Here is a 23,202-nt window from a genome sequence, read left to right as displayed (position 1 = left end):
CCCAAATAAAAAAGGGAATGCAAACATCATCCATTGTAAAATTCCCCCTGAAGTCTGCCATATTGCCCTTTATTTAATTTAGTTCATGGGCTTCGTCATCCTTCATTTTCAGCATTAAGAGGACAGTTTTGGGATCACAGTCTGGGAGAATTCCTGAACCACTAGTGTTTCTGCAAGCATGGAAGGAAAAGTCCATTCTCTGGAACAAAATGTAATGTTTAAGGAGGCTTTGCTACCCTTTGTAGGCCTTTATACATACAAGTTCCATGTTTCCAACAAGGAGAATCTTCATTTTTAATCTAAGGACATTCCTACATCTTTTGATCATTTTCCTTTCCTTTCTCTTCATCTCTTCATCTCCCTCTTCTTGTACCTCTGAGGATCTGTACACAAAATTCCTTCTAACAAGTCCTTTCATCCCATACATATCAACTCATGCAAATGGACACTTGTGGGGATGAGGAATTGGTGCTTCAGATCAATCAGATTCTGAATTTTAATTTTATAACCCCAGGGACTCCTGCCACAATTATATATAACACCAAAGAGAGTGAATGACAGTAATAAGCTTCAAATTTAATATCCTGATAGTATATGTTTGGGCTTCAGAGAGAAAAATTATCCTATAATATACCATATTATGTATCTTTTTAAAAACTAATTAGTCTACGTAGGAGGGCTGCTAGAAAGAAATGTCATTTTAGTCCTAAATGAAGATCAGTTCAACTACTGAAATATGAGGATTGCTAACAATAACACCCGCAGCTGTAAATTGCAACAAATATACCAGTTCATGCTGGGGAATATCTATTGAGAGGTGACTCACTGCATATATTATTGATGAAGCTGGGTTATGATGTGAGGTAGTAAAAATAACTTGCAAACTGAAATAAAGTATAATATTCTGGCTTTCCACAAGAAAAGCCTAACTACCAATTTTCTCCTCCTACTCTTGAAACATTCTGACTGGATTAGGACTTAACTATATGCCTTATTTTCAGGCTCAATTAAATATTTAAAGATTTTTTCCTGGTATTCAGCTAAAATGCACAAAATGTTCATGGTAGTAGCTCTGTAATAATAGAAATAAAGCCCTATTTTGTTTCTAATAATAGAAATAAAACTCACTATGGTTTAATCTAGCAATGCAAATGACTGGACTACAGGGTGAGTTGTTGGTTCTTTAGAAGTGATCTGAACCACCAGTGTGGATTATTTTATAAATTGATGTAATCAGGAAGCTCTATATTTATCTACTATAACAAAAGAAATCAAATGGCTAAAACTGCCAGCACTAGTACAAGCCCCTAATCATTTCTAAACTCAAGTATCAAATACTACATTCTCACTTCCAGACCTGGTGAAGGGTATGGCTTTGCTTCTACATTCAAGTTTCAATAATTTATTTATAAAACATAGCATATAAGCTTCTAAACATTAAAAAAAAAAACTCCATCATTTTGCAGTGGCATTTGTTACACTTAAAAGGATTGGTGTATAACCATTGCTCTTTCTAGAGAAATAACTTAAAATTCATTCTTTACTAAAAATGGGTCAATAACATCTTCCTTGGAAACAAAAAGATAGCAAACCACTGTAGGATTAAAAACCATTCTCAAGCTCTTTTTTCGTAAGTTACTGAATCATATATATTGGCTATTTTTAGTGCTTAAATTGCATCATAAAGCTTTCAGTTTTAGATGAACAGGTTTGTGAGTCTTCCTATATGATACATATGATTTCATTGTCTAAAGACATGAAATTCTAAAACCATTGTGACAATAGTTTGGTATTTTACACCTTAAAGGAACAGTTTATTCAAACAAGTGGTTAGAATCACATAAGTTAAGTTTCATTTGATAAAGTATGTTTTCAAAGTATAAGTGTTGTTTTGTATGGGGTTATGCATAAGCCTCACAAATTAATTGTTCCACCGTGTTACCTATTTGTTGAGGTCTACTCAAGAGGTCAGAACATTGCTAGCTAGGAGGACCTCTTCCAGAGGCCATTTTTTTATTTGGGATCTGGAAATGAAGTGCTGAAAGAGGTCAGGTCAATTTTGCTTTGAGGGGAATCATTACTCTACCAAAAGGAATCAAAGCTTAATGAAGAATTTCATACTTTGAATTGAAGAGAGAGGACGCATGGAAACAAGAAAATAGTCAGTGAGGTTGGTGGCAGGAACAATTCAGAGAAGAATGATCAAGTCCAAATTCAAATCACCAAATTGGTGATTTAGAATGTCAACTTTGAAGGGACAGTTGGTGTTCCATGTTATTTAGCTTAAATGCAGAGACTTCTTTACCCTTCATGCTCAGTTTTGAAAGAGGAATTCTGGTTTAGAGTCAGAGAATTCCTGAAACCAGTAGTATCTCCACAGGTAATGGAGGAAAAGCCCATCCTCTGAAACAAAATGGTTTTAGGCAGCCCTTGCTGCCCTTTTTAGGTATTTATACACATAGCTAAATCCCTCATCAGTCTTCATGTTTCCAGCAGGAATAATCCTTATATTTTAAGCTGAGGAGGCACATATTGATGGCAAGATAATAAAAAACACTACTGAGTTATGTGAAAGGGTTATTGAATATAAACCCAAAGGAGATCTGAAGTTGGTATGGAAGCCCAGCTAGATGTCACTGTAGCCACACATGCATGAGTGTTGCAAATTGCTGAAATTTGCAAAGGATTACATCATATCACGTTCCACAAGATTAAGCTTGCAAGAACTACCAGACTATCCAGCAAAATCACTAGAATCTAGGACTTGCTCAAGGCTGTTCCCTGGGAATGGGCAGCCAATGAACTAAGTGAAATCTGACCATCTGTCCTCACTGGATTAAAGTCGTGATTTTTTCACTGTATAAGTTATAAGTTGTGAGTAGAAATAAGGGATATGGTGGGTTGACATCCTAACAGACCCTATTAAACTACTTCCACTTTACTGTGCAGACTGCTCACACAATGGATAACCATGTTAGTGGGCAGACATTCTTTCAGAAATTTGAGTAGATGGTTGGAAACAAAAATCCAACTGCAATATTGAAAACCCATTCACTGTCCATTTGGTATCTAATTCTCTCTCTCCTAAATTCTCACAGTACAATAGTCTTTGCTTTTATTAAACTTAAATTTCACACAACTATTATAGATTTATTCATTCTCCCTTCTTCTCCCCACAAAAATAACAGACAATTGTGACTGGTCAAACTCACTCTCTAGTTCCACTATCCCAAGCCTCTGGCACAGTTGATACCTCTTGCCATGGGAGTTTGTTAGTCACTATTGGACTAAAGAGTTCTGAGGAGCCTTCAAATCCACTTTATAAGTGGTTCTAGTTGTTTCTTGGGGATCGTTTGGGAACCTAGGAAGAGAAAATGCCAGGCAGGAGTTTTAGACTCCCTGCCCCACTTTGGGGAAGTTTTTATTTTATATATTGGAATTTTTCATAAATTCTGTTAGTCCAAAGGGTTTAAAAATGGTTGGTGTGATGGAAAGACATCTGTAAGGAGAATCAGACTTAGTTTCAAGGCCAGGACCTGTCATCTACTGTGGTAGGAGGGAAACTTCCTCTCTGATAATAATTGCAGTACTGCCTACCTCACGGGGTTGTTGTCCCAAACACCGCTGCATGGGAAGGATGCACCAAGGCTGGGCCTGGGTTCTGCAACTGAAGCCTTCAGGTCAGATGTCCCACCTCTGAAACCTCGACCTGGTCTGAGCTACCTACCCCCACCTGGGAGTGGACCCTGCAGACAGAGGCATCCACATGCCAGGACTTCTTCCCACCAGCTAACACACGCATTTCACAGGTCAAGATACAGATCTGTCCCGCCAGAGAGCTCTACACCACCAGCCAAGAGTCTGAACCTGTGGGCCTAGATTTCAACTCTAATGACAAGGATTATATCTCAGCTGGCCATGAGTTTGACTCTCTCTACCAAAACTTGGACTTGGACTCTCTTAATGCAGATCTTCTTTCTCAGTTCATGCCAGGCGCCATAGCAGAGACCTCTGCAGGTGTATATGAATCCCACCTAACTGCTGAACCAGAGGATCTCACAGAAGCTGAGCAAAAGAAGCTCAAATCTGAGTTCACTAAATTGGAGATGGAAATTGTAACTGTACACCATGCGCTGGCAGTCAAAGAGAGGGGCGGAATGGAGCTTAGAAGGAAGTTGGGCCACATAGCCTGGGTGGGACTGAGAATCTGTCCAAGAGCTGGCACAATGTTCAGATCTCCAATGCCTATGTGAAACAGAAGACATCAGCTGCCCTGTCCACCATGGGCTCTCCCATCTGCAGGAAGTTGCAGACATGAAGAAGTCAGCCACATTAAGATCCTTTCAAGGTCTAATGGTGACAAGCAAGTCCAGAGTCGCAGGTGGCAGAGAGCTTGGCAGTGATTGCCTTCTTCTTCAGCAGAGAGTGGGGAAGACCCACTCCCGGTTTCAGGAAGTGGGAATGATTCAGTTCTTGGGAATGGACATTATCTGGTTAGAAAGAATGAGGATAACCTGCTCCCTTTTCTGGAGCTCCAGTAAGTCCCTTGGTAACCTTGCCTGGCCACCTGACCAGTGCAAGAACTCCCTTCCCTCTTCATAACTGCAACTCTGTTCATCAAAAACAAGCAACCAAGTCACAATGGCAAACTTGACATAGGAAATGGGCAGAATCAGGTTTTGAGAAAAGTAATGCCCATTTTGTACACAGATATTTGCTGCTGTTGAGACAGAGAATCCAGTGTTTTGTACCCAGTTATTTTACACTAAAGTTTGTAGATGAAATGTATCACCATGCCAGTGTTTGGGGTTCCATTTAAATGGTCAGAAGAATGGCTCCAGAGGGATCTTAGGTCAAAGCCCAAACTCTTTTTTGGAAAACTAGTCTATCAGAAGGCCAAAGTAGGCTTCAGTTCAGAATGGGGTAAAGGTATGAGATAATCTGTAATTCTATTCCCTCCCCATTTCCTTGTCCTTAAATCTCACAAGGAACCTTGAAAGCTCTGCTTGATATACAATTGTTTTTATTTTTAGAAGATGATCAAGACTGTCATTTTTCTCTGAGACCCTCAGAGAGGGGAAAGAATATTGGTAGACTAATTGTTACATAATACTATAACTTTTACAAAACTTAATTTTTTTTAGAGCTCCTAATTAAGCCAAGTAAATTTAGCTTCATTTTAGGAGATCTTTAACTACTTTGGACTCAAGCTGAAATTGCAACTTTATTTTGCCTTGTGTTTGCTTTGAAGGATAAACTCTTGTCATAAGCAACATTTAACACAGCATGCCCATTCCATATAATGCTGTTATGCTTTTGAATGGACCTAACTGATTTACACATCACTGGCTGCCTGGATTCCAAGTCTGTCCTTGTTTATAGCTGACCCCACGGGATTTCAGAATAGTAGGAACCTGTAGGAACCTAGTTTGGGTTTGTTTGAATTTTCTCATATTTGTTTTTCACAGGAGCTTTGATGGCTTTTGTTTTTTGTTTTCTGTTTTTTCCTTTTCCATTTTCAACCTGCCAGGATCTGGCAGCTTCTTTATTCCTCCCATCACATTGTCTGAAGTAGAAGTTTATGTCTTACTGGCTTTCAGCAGGAGAACTAGGAGCTTTATTTACTTGGGTATATATTGATAATATCTCACTGGTTTAAAGTAGTCCCTCCAGCCTAAGAAGATGATTCTGTTTTGTTGATTCTTGAATGCTCTTTCTATATTCCTTTGGTTTTATAAACAAAACCAAATACCACTATTAATGTAAAAGCACTTAGTAAATATAGTAACTGATGTATTCCAAACCTCTACAGATTTCTAAAAACAAAGTTTTTCTTGAATTAAAACAAGATGTTCAACTGTTTTACATGTTTCTTTTTTAATTTGTTGTGTTTATTACCCAAAATGGTTTTCTATACTGAAAAACTAGAGACAAACTTGCAGCAAGCATGAAACCAAAGCAGTCCAACAGGCAAAGGATTTGACCCCATACTGCAGAAATCCTTGAAAGGGAAAATCAGACTGACATCATTGGCCAAACCCAGAATATGTTCTATTTTATTTAATAACTCATACAAATGCAGTAATAGTTTCCCCAAAAAAATCCTTAACTGAGAGCAGTAAAGAGCATATCTATTTTTGTTTGTCATTGTATTCTCATTCCTGGCTTAGGGTACATGTTCAATAAGTACTTGTTGAATTAATGAAGGAATCAGTATCACATACTTTGGACATCAAATATTGGATCCAAGAGATTATCAACAACAACAACATGAACTGGTTTACAAGTTCCCCTGGCTTTTAAACAAAGCATTTTACTTCCCTATTCAAAGATAATTTGAGACCCTACTATGTGTCAGGCACTGTGCCAGGCTCTGAAGGCACAGGCATTAGTTAGACAGAGTCCATGCCCTCTACAAACAGATTTTCTGAAGTAAGTACTAAAATAGAGGAAGTCTGTGAAGAAAGGGTGTTCAACTCTGCCTTGTTAGGTCAGAAAGCATTCAGAGAGGCAGAAATGTTACAGGACTAGCAGAAATTTGCCAGACAGACAAGAGTAGACCATTCCAGACAATATCCAGAGGAACTAAGTCATGAAGGAATGTAATAGAATGGCATGTTCCAAGGAATACTAATAAGTCATTTGGAAAGAGAGGGAAAGTAGCAAGAGAGGAGGATGGAGAAATAAGCAGGGGCATGATCAGAAATAGTCTTATATGCTATCTTACACATTAGATTTAATTCTGTAGGATATGGGAAGGCATTGAAGATACTTAAGTCAAAGCTGTTGTTTTAGATAGATCACTCTGGTCACCATAGAAACAGAATGAGAAGTATTAAGAGGTAGACTCTCCCAGACTTAGGAAACAACTGCATCGGAGAGAGGGATGGATAGGTTTGTCAGTTGACAAGGATATACTAACAATGTTAACTGGAGCTCCACATTTTTTTGCTTTGGTTCTTTTATTGAATTCCAGTATATCTTCACCAATAGCCATGGACATCAAATAAAATGCCTCCATGAGCATGTGGACTCTAAACCAAAGGTCTCCTGCATATTTCTATCTTTCATTTGTGTCTATCCATCCTATGCATTGCTTCCCATCATTTGCTAGCCTGTCTGCCTTCATAATTTCATTACTTTTCATCCAACCCTATCTGGATTTTGTAGCATAGCTTAAGTCTATTTAATTTATAGTGGCCACCTCAGGATACAACTTTTAATTAGTTCCTGGAATATGTAAATCCTCAAAGATGCTCCATCCCTATGTCTGGCCCAACTCCTGATAACTACTAGTTGAAATGTTATTTGAACAAAATTGCGAGGCTATCAGTTTTGTTGGTCTTCCATTGCCCATATGATGAAAGGGTTGGAGAGGAAGGTAAAGACAAGGTTTGAAAGTTCTAATTCCAACAGATTACATACCCCATGCAGCTGACAAGGTTAGGAATAGAGTACCAAGGCATTGCTCATTAGCATCATACATACCCCAGCATATTGCTAGCATCATTCCCAGAGAAATTCACCAGGAACTTGTGGAAGCTACTTTACTTCTAAGTTCCAGATTTGAGAGAAACTATATCACATACCTATTCTCATGGCTTACATGGACTACAGAGAGGTGAGCAGTGACCACTGACCCAGAATTGTGTAGGCCTTCTGTTAGTACTAGGCAATGTGCTTGATGGCCCTACCCATCAAGGGGCTGTCGATCCCATTTGTTGATTCTATTATGGTATGAGGTAAGTTGCATCTGGGCCATAGAATTTCACTTCTTCCCCATGAACTCTAATGTAAGAGAAAAAGATAAGTGCCACTCTGTCAAAACTTCTAGGCCCTCAATGCAGTCACCATCTGAGACTATGTCCCACTCTTGCTGACCAGATCTTCTGGTGTGAGGCTTGATAGACCATAACTTCCAGTACCTAGAGCCAAATTTAAATAAGCAAGTGACAAGTGGTAGAATGTACTCCAGATGGTACACCTTAGCTAGCTACCATGAACACATTATCATGGCACCTGGTGATTACTCAGAAATTACTAAGCAGATACCTAAAACAGTCAAAATGTCTGGCAATTTCTGAGAGCTCATCAGGTAACTTAAATATTTTTATCTATAATTATAGTATAATTTATCTATACTATCACCCAAATAATTGACCACTTCAAGAAGAGAAATGGGTTCTCCTGGAAGTTGATGGTTTTGGTCACTTCTACTGTAATCCTGGCTACATGGCCTCAGACCCATACCATCAAAACTGATGCATCCAACATCATGCTAACCTCTCCAAGGAGGCTCTCCTCCTTTCTCTCTCATTCCCAATAACTTGCAGCTATTTGGAGAAGAAATGGTTACCTAATAATTCATAGACTTGGCTGAGCCAAACTTTCTTTCTAGAACATTAAAACTAAGAGCTAGAAAGTCAATCAGATGAAACTGATCTATATGATAATATAGATGTGGGGTTTTGGTTTTGGGGTTTTTTTTTTTTTAACACATTGAAGCACAGAAGGTGATCTGATGAAAGGAGATCAGAGAAAATGTGCAGAGAGTTGCCATGTAGACACCTAAAGTCACCCAATAGCCAAAGCTGAGGGTAGAATACAAATTAAAGAAGTGAAGGTGAGCTGGGCTGTAATGCCAAAAGTTAACCACCACAGAAATAATCTCTGATACTCCTTGTAGGGAAAATGAAAGTTCCTATGGCCAGGATCCTCACATGACCCTAAATTACTTGATGATGTGATTGGCCTACTGCTAGGCTAATGCTTACACACCCTTAGCAATAAGCCATTATTGTTGGTGCTACTATGTAGAAAGCTCTGCCCAGAGGCAGAAATGGAGATGTGCTTGCTGCACACAGACTGCCCCAGAAGCAGATATGATTCCAGCACTTGATCTGCCACTGTGAGAATAAAGCTTGGTATAAACACTTTTACCCTTAATGTTCTGTTATTGTTATTTGGTCACTGGATCCAGAGTGAACTTGCCCAGGGACAATCTCCCACAGGCAAGACACTTGGTGTAGCTGTCAGGATGAGTTGTCAGAGAAGCCAGTTTTCCCATCTCTGATCTAGACATAATGATCCCATCCACCTCTACATCCCAAAGGCACTGGAGCCAGGTTGATACGGACTCTGAGAGTTTCTGCTGAAACCAGTAGCTTTGCCTGTGTATAGGGGCAGAACATACAGTGCTCCACGACATGGGAAGGAGGCTACACCTCTCCCAGAGGAATCTGTGGTTGCTGTTTCTTTATTTTCTTGACTACAAACAGGGCAGGATTTCAATAGACGAGGGGTTGATGCCTCTGGTACAACCTCTACTTCCTTGTTCTCCCCCAGCCATTCCACCATTTCTGGGGCTGATGGACCTCTCTCATTCTGCAAAACGCCTCCTCTGTTACATCCTTTACCATCTCCATGGCACCTTGCAGTGACATATCTCAATTGTCAATTAATTTTCTTCTTTCTTCATGACCTTTACCTCTTGTGCTTCTCACAGGAGCACATTCTTCTCCTTTATGGCCCTTCCTAACACTGTGAGGAGTAGACAACCCAGAGTTCCCACTGCCTCATGGGCACTCTATTTCTTTAAGGAACTCCCTATTTTGCAGAAGGTCTCCTCTACTGCCTCAGGCATCATCACCACCTCTCCTCAGTCCTGGGAGGGGCCCAGTCCTCTAGGAGGCAAGCCACCTTGGACCACATGCCCACTGGGGAATACCCAAGTGTCTCCCCATCTATAGGGCAGCCCACTGAAATATCCCTCCCAAGACAGTAAATTAGTCTATATTTTTTTGGTTTGCAGTGAATCCTCCCAACTATGAGATAAGTGCAGGATAAACACTTTCCAGTAGCCTAAAAAATCCAAAAACTCTTGTAATAATACCACAGTTGTAGGGGTATGGAAGATTTGGGTTTTATCTATGACTCTTCTGGGATAACATTAGTCTCACCCAACTAGACAATCCCCAAGAATTTGACTCACAAACCAGGTCCCTGAACGTTGGTGCTGTTCACAGCCCATCCTTTCTCCTGTAGATGTTGCAGCAGTCTAGGTACTGTACTTTCTAGGCCTGTAAGAGAGTCAGAAGTAAGCATGATACCATCCATTTAATGGTACAGCCACACTATTGGCAGTTACTCCCATGCTGCTGTAGAGGAATGCAGGGAACAGGGCTGAGCCACCCAGTTTTCGTAGAAACTACGTGAGGCTAACATTCCTGGACCCTGCCCTAAGTTAGATAACTAGAATTAAATGACCCCCCTGGGGTCAAAACTCATGATAAGTCACATAGGAATGCTTGTGCAAAGGTCAGGCACCTGGTGTGTCCCTGTTCCAATTTTATTGGCCAAAGTATAGAATGTGTTTCAAATTCATTGGTTGGGGGTAATGTGCAGGCTCTGGTGCAATGACTGTAGAAATCCCATATAAACCATACCTAAAGTTGCCTGGGGGTCGGCAGCTCGGACTCAGCCTGTGTGTCAGGGGAGGTGCTGTCGACCCCAGCTTGCTGGCTGAATAAAGACTTTGCTTGGATTTTCATCTCCGTGTCCGTGTGTCTTGTTCTCTGGGAAACCCCGGAGTCTTGGACCCTAACGTTTTGGGGGCTCGTCCAGGATCCGTGTGGCTTCTCTGAGAACAAAGGACGGCTGGAGGCAAGGTCTAATTGTCCGGATGGGGCGGTGTAATTCAAGGGTCACCCCCTCGTGTCTGCATAAATCCATTATAAAGCAGGAGTCACCATCCTGTGTATGGTCTCGGGTTAGTGACCCCAAGTGAGAAAGTCCAGGTTGGTAGTCCCGGCCCCCGGGTTAGTGACCCTGGGTGAAGTCCAGGTGACTAATCCTGGCCCTACGGTCCGAGTGACTCGGCCTTAGGAAAGCAAGTCCGATCGGCAGGAACCCGGTGCCCAAGGAGGAAGGGATCGAGCTCGTCACCCTGCGGCAGTCTGAGTGGACGCCTTTCGGGAGAATCACAGGAGTTTTTGAGGATCCTGAAAGTGTTGAGTGTGGTGCGCACCAGAGTGAAAGAAGGACCAGTCCGAACGAGTGCAATCAGATGTGGTGTGTGTGCTTAGTGTTATCGTTGATTGTTTTATTGTGTTTTGGTTTCGGTTTATATTTCTTTCTGCACTTTTTATTTTAAGTCTCCCTGTTCTAAGGTTCCCTGTTCTTTCCGTTCCTCCTCTCTGCCACTAAATCATTCCCCGCAGGCATGGGTCAGGCAATTAAGAGCCATTAGGGTGCCCGCCGCTAGAAGACTCCCCTGACAGGATAAGGGGGTCACAGCCGTGAATCCCAGATAAATTCGCATCCCCCGCAGAAGAAAAATGGTGCAACAGGCACCCGTTCACAAGCACATACACCAGTCATCTTGTTAGAGTGGCATCTCTACCTTTTACCCTTGTCTTCCTCGTATTTTTCACTATGGGCCAGACTCAGACTACTCCTAAAGGTCTGATCCTTTCCCACTTTCCGAAGGTTAGGAAACAGGCCCTGAATATAGGTTTTAACATCGAGAAAGGTAGGCTCGATGCTTTTTGCTCAGCCGAGTGGCCTTCCTTTGGAGTAGGCTGGCTGACCCAGGGGTCTCTTTCCATGGACCTTATTGACAAGGTCAAAGCCGTTATCTCTCGGGCAAACCCTGAGAGCCACTCTGACCAACTTCCCTATATCCTTGTTTGGGAAAATTTGGCTAAGAATTCCCCTTCCTGGCTGAGGCCCTTTTTGGTGGAGAAACCTCACACCGACCCACCAAGAGCCTCTGTCCTAGTTACTCAGGAAGATTTAAAGTCCCCTAATCACAGGGCCAAAAACCCGAGTGCGCCACCTGTCCTCCCTGACAGTTCTCCTCTTTACCCCCTTCTGCCGATTGAGCAGCCACCCCCGTATGCAGAGGAGTGGGGTGAAGCTGCCGGGAGGATAGAAAACGAGGCTGGGGAATCCAGCGGGAACCAGGCGGCTGCAGCTTCCCCAGACTCTTCAGCAGAGGAAGGCAGGAGGCCGGAAAGAGCTTCCCCACACTCCCCCGCCCTGGCTCCACGCTGGGCACCAGGTAGAGTGGGAGGAATGCAGTTAAGGCCTCGGGGGGCCAGGGAACAAGAAGGGGAGGCTCCCTCCTCCACCTCAGAAGGAGCAGTACCAGTTCTGCCTGTGCGTGCCATCAGTAGAGGCATCGCTCAACAATATCAATACTGGCCCTTTTCATCTAGTGACCTCTATAATTAGAGGACTCAGAACCCTCCCTTCTCAGAGGACCCCAAGTGTCTTATAGGTCTGGTGGAGTCCATTATGTTTACCCATCGTCCCACATGGGATGACTTACAGCAATTGCTCCGCACTCTCTTCACGACGGAAGAGTGAGAGCGTATCCTCAATGAGGCCAGGAGAAATGTCCTCGGAGAGAATGGAAGACCCACTACCCTCCAGTCCATCATCGACGAGGCATTCTCACTTACGCGCCCGGATTGGGACTTCGGGACTGCAGAAGGTAGGGAGCGTCTCCAGTTCTACCACCAGGCTCTGATGACCGGTCTCCGGGCAGCCGCCAGATGGCCCACTAACCTGGCTAAGGTAAAAACTATTGTTCAGGGGAAAATGGAAAGCCCAGCGTGTATCTGGAAAGGCTGTTTGACGCTTACAGGCAGTATACCCCCATAAACCCGGAAGCAGAGGAACATAGATCAGCTGTAGTCCTCTCATTCATCAACCAGGCAGCCCCCGATATCTGGAGGAAACTCCACAAGCGGGAGGACCTGGGGGAGATCTCTATTAGAGAACTGCTGCAGCAGGCGGAGAAGGTCTTCAATGCTAGGGAAACTCCGGAGGATAGAGAGGAAAGGCTGAGAAAGAGAAATGGGTAATGCAGGAAAAAAATAGGAAGGAAGACAGAGAATTTCAAAAGAGGGAGAACAAGAAGCAGAGGAAGGAGATGACTAGGATATTCCTGGCCAGGGTAAAGGAGGGCCCTAGGCCACCTTGAGGAACAGGACCCCGTCAATCCTGACTAGGATGAGATCAATGCGCCCTGTGTAAGAGATATGGACATTGGAAGAGGGAGTGCCACCAAAGGGGGGAACAAGGAAGAGGGAACCCCATTAAAACCCTGCATCTAGGAGAGGAGGATTGACAGGGATGGGGCTCAGCACCCCTCCCCGAGTCCTGGGTAACCCTGTGCATGGAGGGGACTCCCATTGGGTTCATGGTAGATACTGGGGCACAATATTCAGTTCTCAACCAGGCCCACAGTCCCCTGAACCCAGGATGCACAAGTATAGTCCAGGGAGCGACAGGGTCCAAGAAATGTGCCTGGACCACTAGCAGAAAAGTGGACCTAGGAAGGCATCAGGTCTCTCACTCATTTCTGGTCGTACCTGAGAGCCCCGCACCATTGTTAGGTAGAGACTTACTAACCAAGGTGGGGGCGCGCATTCATTTTGAACCCAAAGAGATAAAAATCATGGACAAAGAAGGGCAGCCCCTACAACTGGCGCATGTGTTAACTCTGTCCCCGGCCGACGAACATCGTCTGTTTCAGGTGGATCAAGAAAAGGGGATCCAGGGAGAAATGGACTCTTGGTTGCAGAAGTTCCCTTCCACATGGGCCGAGACCGGAGGAATTGGTCTCGCTAAACATCTATCCCCAGTCGTTGTTCAACTCAAAGCCATGGCTCTACCCATCCGGGTCCGGCAATATCCAATGCCGGAAGAGGCTAGGAAGGGGATAGCACCCCATATCCATAGACTGTTGGAGACAGGAATCCTTAAAACCTGCCAATCTGCATAGAATACGCCCCTGCTTCCAGTGAAAAAGCCTGGCAGTAGGGATTACAGACTGGTGCAGGACTTGCGAAAGGTCAATGAGAGGGTAGAAGACATCCATCCTACAGTGCCCAAACCTTACACCCTACTCAGCCACCTGCCACCTACGCATGTGTGGTATACTACTCTGGACCTGAAAGATGCCTTCTTTAGTATCCCACTCTCTGAAGTTAGTCAGCCTTTGTTTGCCTTTGAGTGGCAAGAGCCGGGGGGAGGGGGGGAGAAAAAGGCAGCTTACCTGGACTAGACTACCACAGGGCTTCAAGAACTCTCCCACCTTATTCAATGAAGCCCTAAGCCAGGACCTGGAGCCCTTTCACAAGAGCCACCCCCGTGTGACACTGCTGCAGTATGTGGATGACCTGTTACTGGCCACGGAAACCTGTAAAGAGTGTGAAGAAGCCATGGGGAACTTGCTAGCTGAAGTGGGCGAACTGGGATATCGAGCCAGCGCCAAGAAAGCCCACATCTGTCAGAGGTCAGTGGTCTACTTGGGGTACAAAATATCTAATGGGGCCAGGTGGCTAACGCAGGCCATGAAACAAACTATCCTGACTATCCCCATCCCTTCCTCACCCCAGGGAGTGAGGGAATTTCTTGGCTCAGCTGGGTTTTGCAAGCTCTGGATTCCAGGGTATGCAGAAATAGCCCGACCACTATATGAAGTGACCAAAGAAGGGACGGGCTGGCAATGGACTCAAGAACAACAAGAGGCTTTTGACAGACTAAAAGAAGCTCTCCTCCAGGCCCCCGCCCTATCTCTGCCAGACCCAGAAAAACCCTTTATCCTGTTAATAGATGAAAAGAAGAAAGTGGCTAAAGGAGTCCTGGCTCAGCAGCTGGGCCCGTGGAAAAGACCTGTGGCCTATTTGTCCAAGCAGCTAGACCCAGTGGCCTCCGGGTGGCCACCTTGTCTGCATATCCTAGCAGCTATCGCTCTACTGGTAAAGGAGGCAGACAAGCTGACTTTTGGCCAGAACCTGAGAGTAACAGCCTCACATACTGTAGAGGGGATCCTCAGGCATCCTCCAGGAAAATAGATGATGAACGCAAGACTCACCCACTACCAAGGGCTCCTACTAGATTCTCCATGAATCGCCTTCTCTGACCCGGTAACCCTAAATCCTGCCACCCTTCTGCCAGACCCAGATCTGTTGACCCCCACCCAAGACTGTAGAGACATCCTTTCTGAAATTATCCAGGTGTGAGCAGACCTGAAAGACACACCGTTACCAAACTGTGAGCTAAATTGGTATACCGATGGGAGCAGCTTTGTGCAGGAGGGGGTCAGGAGAGCAGGGGCAGCAGTAGTAACCCATGAAGGGGAAGTTGTCTGGAGCGCAGCTCTGCCCCCTGGCACCTCAGCACAGAAGGTGGAACTTATTGCTCTCGCTGAGGCCCTGGAAAGAGCAGAAGGCAAGCAGGCCAACATTTACACAGATAGCAGATATGCCTTTGGCACTGTCCATGTCCACGGTGCCATCTACCGAGAAAGAGGATTCCGTTCTGCAGAAGGGAAGGGACTGAGGAATCTGCAAGAAGTCCAAAGACTACTAGCTGCTGTCGAAAAACCCAAAGCAGTAGCAGTTATACATGTACCGGGCCACCAATCAAGGAAGACACCTGAGGCCATCGGCAACAGCCATGCTGATGCGGAAGCCAAGAGGGCAGCCCTCTCGGACTCCCTTGTACTTGCAGCCCTCGAAATACCCATACCTGAACTGCTCGCCTTGCCACCCAAACCTGAGTATTCCCCCCAAAATCTTGAGTAGATTAGGAAACAAGTATCGAGAGAAGTGTCTGGGGAGGGAAACTGGAATAGAGACCAAAAAGGTAAGTTGATCCTGCCAGAAGCATTAGGACAGTACATGCTTGCTAATCTGCATAAGTCCACCCATCTAGGCTGGAAAAAGCTGCTCAGCCTTTTTCAGTCTGCGCAGTTAGTGTTTCCCCACCAAAATGAGGCAGCTCGTCAGATCACAAAAGAACGCGGTAGCTGTGCAATGCTAAGACCAGCCCCAAGAGGGCTGCACCCGGCAGGTACCCGGGAAAGGGGGAGGGCTCCAGGTTGGAACTGGGAAATAGACTTCACCAAAGTAAAACCAGGAAAGTATGGATATAAGTATTTGCTAGTTATGGTAGATACCTTCTCTGGGTGGGTAGAGGCTTTTCCAACCAAGCATGAGACTAGCCAGGTAGTAGCAAAAAGATTAATTGAGGAAATCATCCCCAGGTATGGGGTCCCTGAAGCTATAGGTTCTGATAACAGCCCAGCTTTCGTAAGCAAAATCCTGCAAGGATTAGCCCGAGCTTTGGGAATAGATTGGAAGTTACACTGTGCTTATAACCCACAAAGCTCTGGGCAGGTAAAAAGAATGAATCGGACCGTAAAGAAGACCCTTTCTAAATTGGTATTGGAGACTGGCGGGGACTGGGTGACCCTCCTTCCCTTAGCCATCTTCCGCGCTCGGAACTCCCCCTATGTACATGGTTTAACTCCATTTGAGATAATGTATGGGGCTCCTCCACCCATAATTCGGCGAGTGCAGCTTCCCGGTGCAGAGAACCCAGCCCCTGACTATCTAAATGTGTTGCAAGCTCTTGCCAAAGTGCAGCAGGAAATCTGGCCCCTGATCAGAGCATATTACGAGGGCGGGAAAATTCCAAGCCCGGAACATGGCATAGTCCCAGGAGATACGGTATGAGTCAAAAGTCACCAAGTAAGGACTCTTAAACCCAGGTAGAAGGGACCTTACGTTGTATTGTTTACCACCCCCACTGCTCTCAAGGTTGACGGTATCGCTCCTTGGGTGCATCACACCCACGTTCAGAAAATCCTGCCTCACAAAAACCCAGGTGATCACGAGGAAGAGTAGAAAGTGCAGCAGCATCCTGCGAATCCCCTGAAAATACACCTAAGCCAAAGATAAATGAGATCCTGCTGATAAGTGCCTTCGTATGGACTCTCGAGGAAGCTACATCAGTGAAGCTAATTCCAGGGCCCGCAAGAAAACCGGGTTCGAGTCTCTCCAGGTTAGGTAACCCCTTATGGGAAATGGTGCAGGCATTCGCAGAGACTCTGAACCGCACCACTCCCTCCCTCACCGATCCCTGTTGGTTATGCTATCCAGGTTCACCCCCCTTCTATGAGGCAATCGGGATAAATGGCTTCTACACCATTAACGACTCCTATCCCACTTATTGGGACAGGAGGCCAAGGGGACTTACAATAGCTCAGGTCTCAGTCACAGGAACGTGTGTAAGCTCAGTCCTGATAGTCCGGAGCCAGTTATGCTCGTCCTACACATACAATACATGGAAGCAGGACAAGTAGATTATACCCTCCTCGGGTTGGTGGCTCTGTTTAAAGACAGGCCTCACCCCGGCCATATCCACCTCTGTGTTTAATGCTAACAGTGAGTTTTGTGTACTTGTGGCCATTCTACTACGCCTAGTATATCGTTCTCATGAGACCCTCCTTTCTTATTGGGAAGGATGGCCAAACCCCCACAGGGAAAAAAGGGAAGTTATTACCGCCTTGACCATTGGAGCCCTTTTTTCCCTAGGGATGGCAGGGGCTGGCACAGGGGTCGCAGCCCTTGTAACTCGAGAACAGGGGCTCACAGCTCTGAGGCGGGCTGTCGACAGGGACCTAGAACAACTTTGACAGACAATATCAGACTTGGAACAATCTCTTACCTCCTTAGCTGAGGTGGTCCTACAAAACAGAAGGGGCTTGGACCTCCTGTTCCTAAAAGAAGGTGGACTGTGTGTGGCCTTAAAGGAAGAGTGTTGCTTCTATGTAGACGAAACAGGTGCAGTCAGAGATTCCCTGGCCAAACTAAAGAAAGATCTAGAGAAGAGACATAAAGAATATGACAGTAGCAAAAGCTGGTTTGACTCTTGGTTCAAATACAAACCTTGGTTCGCTACCCTACTCTCAGCTGTTACAGGGCCACTGGTCATCCTGCTGTTATTGCTTACGATTGGTCCGTGCATAGTAAATAGGCTGCTTAGGTTTGTGTGGGAAAGGGTTAACGCCGTCCAACTTCTGGTCCTTCGACAGAGATATCAGGCCCTGGATGCCACTGTGGAAGATTCCTCAGTTTAATCAAGAAAAGGGGGGAATGTAGAGGAATGCAGGGAACAGGGCTGAGCCACCCAGTTTTCGTAGAAACTACGTGAGGCTAACATTCCTGGACCCTGCCCTAAGTTAGATAACTAGAAGTAAACGACCCCCCTGGGGTCAAAACTCGTGGTAAGTCACATAGGAATGCTTGTGCAAAGGTCAGGCACCTGGTGTGTCCCTGTTCCAATTTTATTGGCCAAAGTATAGAATGTGTTTCAAATTCATTGGTTGGGGTAATGTGCAGGCTCTGGTGCAATGACTGTAGAAATCCCATATAAACCATACCTAAAGTTGCTTGGGGGTCGGCAGCTCGGACTCGGCCTGTGTGTCAGGGGAGGTGCTGTCGACCCCAGCTTGCTGGCTGAATAAAGACTTTGCTTGGATTTTCATCTCCATGTCTGTGTGTCTTGTTCTCTGGGAAACCCCGGAGTCCTGGACCCTAACACTGCCAAGTCCTGAGTGGTTTCCTGGGACTCCTGCTGTTATAGATGGATACAGGGGTAAGGTTATCAGAGTGAAACAAGCCCGAATTCTGTTGGGAATAGGGGGTTTATCCCCAAAGGCATACACTGTGTATATCTCTCCCATCCCCAGATATATTTTAGGGATAAATATCCTGCAGGGCCTATGGTTGCAAACCACTGCAGGTAAGTTCAGACTGAGAATACATGTGGGAAAGGCAGTTCTGAGGGGAATGCTAGACACCCACCCGTAGCTTTGCCTGACCCTTGGCAGGTCATTAATATCACTGCAAAATGTTATTCACAGCTGTGCAGGCTTTGAGTATGATAGACCCATCAAGGCCATGTGAGCTGAATGTTCATGTGACTAAAGACAGTTATGGCTGGGGTTTCTGGCAGTGGCTTGAATGAACTTGCCAACCTATTGGATTCTGGTCACAACTCTGGAAAGGTACACCTTAATAGAGAAACAATTAGCTGCCATGTACCGTGCCTTGCTGGCTATGGAGCTCATCACTGGAGCAGCCCCAATAAAGGTAACAATCACCTATCCCATTGTTGGGTGGGTATAAGACTGGACCCAAAAGCTGCAGAGTGGTGTGGCACAAATGGCTATGCCGGCCAACTGGGGTACATACCTAGAGCAGATTAGTGCCCTCTCTACTAGCCCCTTGAGTAAAGAACTCCAACACTTACTGGGGCCGGTGACATATACCACTGAAAGGCAGGAAGAATTTGCTTTGGAGCCATTAGTAGCAGAAAACCCTTATAGGGAGGGAAGAGGCCCTGCCTGAAGATGCACAGTACAGAGATGGCTCTGGCCATGGGCAGCCCCCGAAATGGAGGGCTGTAGATTTCCATCCTAAGACTGAGACAATATGGATGGAAGATGGTGAGAGCAGTCAACAGACAGAGTTGTGGGCAATGTGGCTCATGGTCACCCAGGAACCCTCCCAAGTAGTTGTCTGCACTGACATTTGGGCTGTCTATTGAGACTGGACTCTGTGGCTACTGACATGATACCATGTCAGTTGGTTGGTCACCTACCCTTTTGGGGGCAAGAATTTTGGCAAGACTTATGGGCATCCAGTCAGACTAAAACAGTTACAGTATATCATGTGACTCATGTGACAGGCCATTTGCTGCTGGCATCCCCAGGAAACAATGAAGCAGATGAATTGGCCCAGGTGCATTGGCTAAAAGGAAAGCCTGCCTCTGATGTGGCCTGATGGTTACATCAAAGTTTGTTGCATGCAGGGCAGAAGACAATGTGGGCTGTAGCCTGTCAGCAAGGCCTGACTTTGATCTTTGAAGAAGTCAGCAGAGCCCAGCAGAAGCGCATTGCATGCTCTAAAAGGGATTTACACCAAGTCCCACAGCAACATGGGACAATAGTTAAGGGGCCAATGCCCCTCATCAGGTGGAAGATAGACTATATTGGGCCTCTGCCCATGTCAGAGGGGTATCAGTATGTCATAACTGGTATAGATATAGCAACTGGACTTCTGGTTGCTTTTCCTGTACCTTGTGTAGACCAGCAAATGACCAAAAGAGGCCTTGAGCATCTCTTTGCAGCCTATGGCCAACCACAGGTAATTAAGAGTGATAATGTCACCCATTTTACTGGGTATGCACTACAAGAATGGGTGCAACAATTAGGGATAAAGTGGAAGTTTCATATACCATATAATCCTACTGGGGCAGGCATGATAGAAAGGTACAATGGTTTGTTAAAATCTGGCCTGAAGCCAGACACCAATAGTCTATGGGGATGCTCAGTCTGCTTATGGACAGTGCTATGGTATTTGAATGAAAAGCCCTGAAAAGGGCAATGAGTCCATAAACATGCTGACACACATTGCTGCCTCCCCTATACAACTGCAAGTACAAATCAAAAAGGAATCATTGAAGCTGGGCTTTGGCCACCAGAATAGTACCTTGCTATGAGCACCAACTGCAATAAACCACAGAGACTCCATTCAGTAGACGTGGCCTTGGAGGTCTCAACACATGGACCTGTGAAGGCTGGCCCTCCTGGCACCTTGGGGACAAGGCCTAGAGGTTAGCCTCCTATGTATTCTTGGAGTAATGGCAGAGTGGTCCCCAAAGATCATGATAGTGTACCCTAAATGGCCAGAAGGTAAGAGCATCTTACTGGGGAGTTTTATCTTTATGGCCAGGGCATGCACCTCCAGCAGCACTATACATAGACCCCTCAGTAACTCCCACAGGGAGAAGTGTAAAGGTATGGTATACTAGACCTGGATGGGACCCCCTTCCTGCCACAGACCTATCATGCATCCTACCTGATGGACAAGATTTGCCTATGTTAGTGTCATTAAAACATATGTCTTATTGTGCTTAAGGTTAATTTCCTCTAATGTCTTTGTGGATTGGGCACACACCTCAGCAAAAACTGCTACTTGCTGGAGGTGCATAGAGCTTCCTATCAGTACCACTACTGGCTTCCTGTGGAAAGTGCAAATCGTGAACTGGGACTGATTTGAATACAGCTGGAATGACCACTTGGTGGCAATAGATCTCCTCAGGCTTGAAGACAACTATTATTCTTACAATTTTTGTTGTTACAAGGTTCCAGCTTTCTTGTAAAGGGACCATCACAGAAGATTGATTTCTCCCATGGAAAGTGCAAATCATGAACTCATCTGAGGAGAACTGGTTTGAATATAAGTGGAACGACCACTTGGTAGCTATCAATCTCCTCAGGTTTGAGGATTATAATTTTTGTTTGTTATCTGTATGTTGTTGTTATCTTCTGTTGCTGTTGTGGAATCTGGTTACTGCCTCAGCTTTGTCACATAGGGACCACTGTGGAAGATTGAGGGCACATAGATTGTGAGGCAAGACTCCTGGAGGGATGGAGTGCAGAGAAAATGGAAGTTCCTATGGCCAGGATCCTCACCTGACCCTAAACTGCTTGATGATGTAACTGGCCTACTGCTAGGCTACTGCTTCCACACCCATTGGCAATGAGCCATTATTGTCATGTTACTATATAAGGAGCTCTGCCCAGGGCTCTGCCTGGAGGCAGAGACAGAGATCCTTGTTGCATGCAGACTGCCCCAGCGGCAGATGTGATTTCAGCCCTTCACCTGCCATGGTGAGAATAAAACTTGGTATAAATCCTTTTATCCCTAACATTCCATTATTTGGTCTCACTGAATCCAGAGTGAACTTGCTTGGGGGAAATCCTCTACAGGTGAGACACTCCTTAGTCTTATATCCATGCTGGAAAAGAAAAGAGTCACCTGGGTTTTTAAGGTGACAAATCACTTATTCCCAGCAGAAAATTTATCAGTTGGAGGGGCAGCTTTGGGAAACACTGGGGAAACTAGAGAAACATTAGCACCTTGGCCAGGGAAGAGGAGGATCTTCTGTTCCTACCATATTGTTATTTTTTAATTATGAAACAGTTTATTTGCTTATTCAACAAATATTGAGCACCTATTATGTCCCAAGCATAGTTTAGGTGCTAAGGATTCAGAAGTGAACAAAACAGACCAAACGAAAAAATCCTTGCCTTCATGAGCTTACATTCACATGGGGAAAAAAATTAAATGGTAATGTAACAAATACCCATGCATCCACCACACAACTTAAGAGCAAGCATAGCTATTTATCAGAAGCTATGAACACTTTATAAAAAGTCCTGGTGAAATTGATTCCTTCCTAATAAGCTTGGCTTCACATGATATATTTACCCTCTCTTTTTTATTTTGTAATGTTTAACTTGGTAGAGTGGCTTCAAATAATCCTAATATTGACTTAGAAACCTGTATTGTAACTCAAGCTGCCTATACTTATGACCAACTGGCTAAATTCTTTGGGGGTTCTTACTATCCCTTCAGGTTCCATAATCAACTAGACTAACTCCCAGAACTCAGGAAAGAAATAAACCTATGATTATAGTTAATTATGAAGGATATAAATCCATATTGACCAAATGAAGAGACATCACATAGAAAGAAATCTGTGAGAAAACCTGAAACATCCGTGTCCAGGATGCATCACCCTCCTGGGACATAAGTGTATGATTACCAACCACAGAAGTACAAACCCATGCTTTGGGTGTCCAAAGTTTTTACTGTGGTTTCATTATAAAAGTATGATTGATTGAATCATTGGCCACATGACTGAAGTCAATCTACAATACCCACTCCCTCTACAGAGGCTGGGAGGAAAGGGGGATTTGTGCCACAAATCTCTAATCACCTGACTGAGACTTTCCAGCAAGGCCAATTTCAAACCTGAAACCATCCAGGGTTCCACCATGAATAACAAAGGCATTCCTATTACTCAGGATATTCCAAGGATTTAGAGACTGCCTCCAAGGAACCAGGGACAAAGATCAGCCAAATTCTTTATTATACAACAAAACCAGGCAATAGGAAGCTGTCCTACAAAACAGTCCCTCAAGCCTCACTGTAGCCCCCAGGGCAAAATATCTTTGAAACTGAAACCAGTCAAAGGGAAAAATAAAGTAGGAGAAACCCATTTATTTCTTACAAGTAGTCGGCCCACATCTCTCTCAACCTCACTGCAGCAGCAGAGGCCCCACCCAACCTCTCCAGTCCAGATATGCCCTCGCAGGCCCATGCAATTACCTATTGATATGGAGATGGACTACTTCTCTCCACCCCTTGGAAACACCTATCGATATGGAGATGCATTAAGGCCAGGCAAGAGATTCTGGGAATATTGCAATTTTATCCACAGCCCATGCCTCGGGAAATCTCACTTTACAATCTACTCATTCCCCATCTT

At 44.8% G+C, this 23,202-nt stretch overlaps 1 protein-coding gene across 1 annotated transcript; it reads left to right on the top strand.

The window, feature by feature from the left end:
- Positions 1 to 3,854: 3,854 nt before the first annotated feature.
- On the top strand, positions 3,855 to 4,541 carry TPD52L3 (TPD52 like 3). The gene is given in 4 exon segments (XM_017664996.3): positions 3,855 to 4,200; positions 4,203 to 4,307; positions 4,310 to 4,408; positions 4,411 to 4,541. Coding segments are annotated over 4 exon segments (549 nt in total). The 5' UTR covers positions 3,855 to 3,986.
- The last annotated feature ends 18,661 nt before the right edge of the window (positions 4,542 to 23,202 follow it).

Source organism: Manis javanica, chromosome 2 (assembly GCF_040802235.1).
Source record: "Manis javanica isolate MJ-LG chromosome 2, MJ_LKY, whole genome shotgun sequence".
NCBI lineage: Eukaryota > Metazoa > Chordata > Mammalia > Pholidota > Manidae > Manis > Manis javanica.
This window is presented reverse-complemented; position numbering and strand designations above follow the sequence as displayed.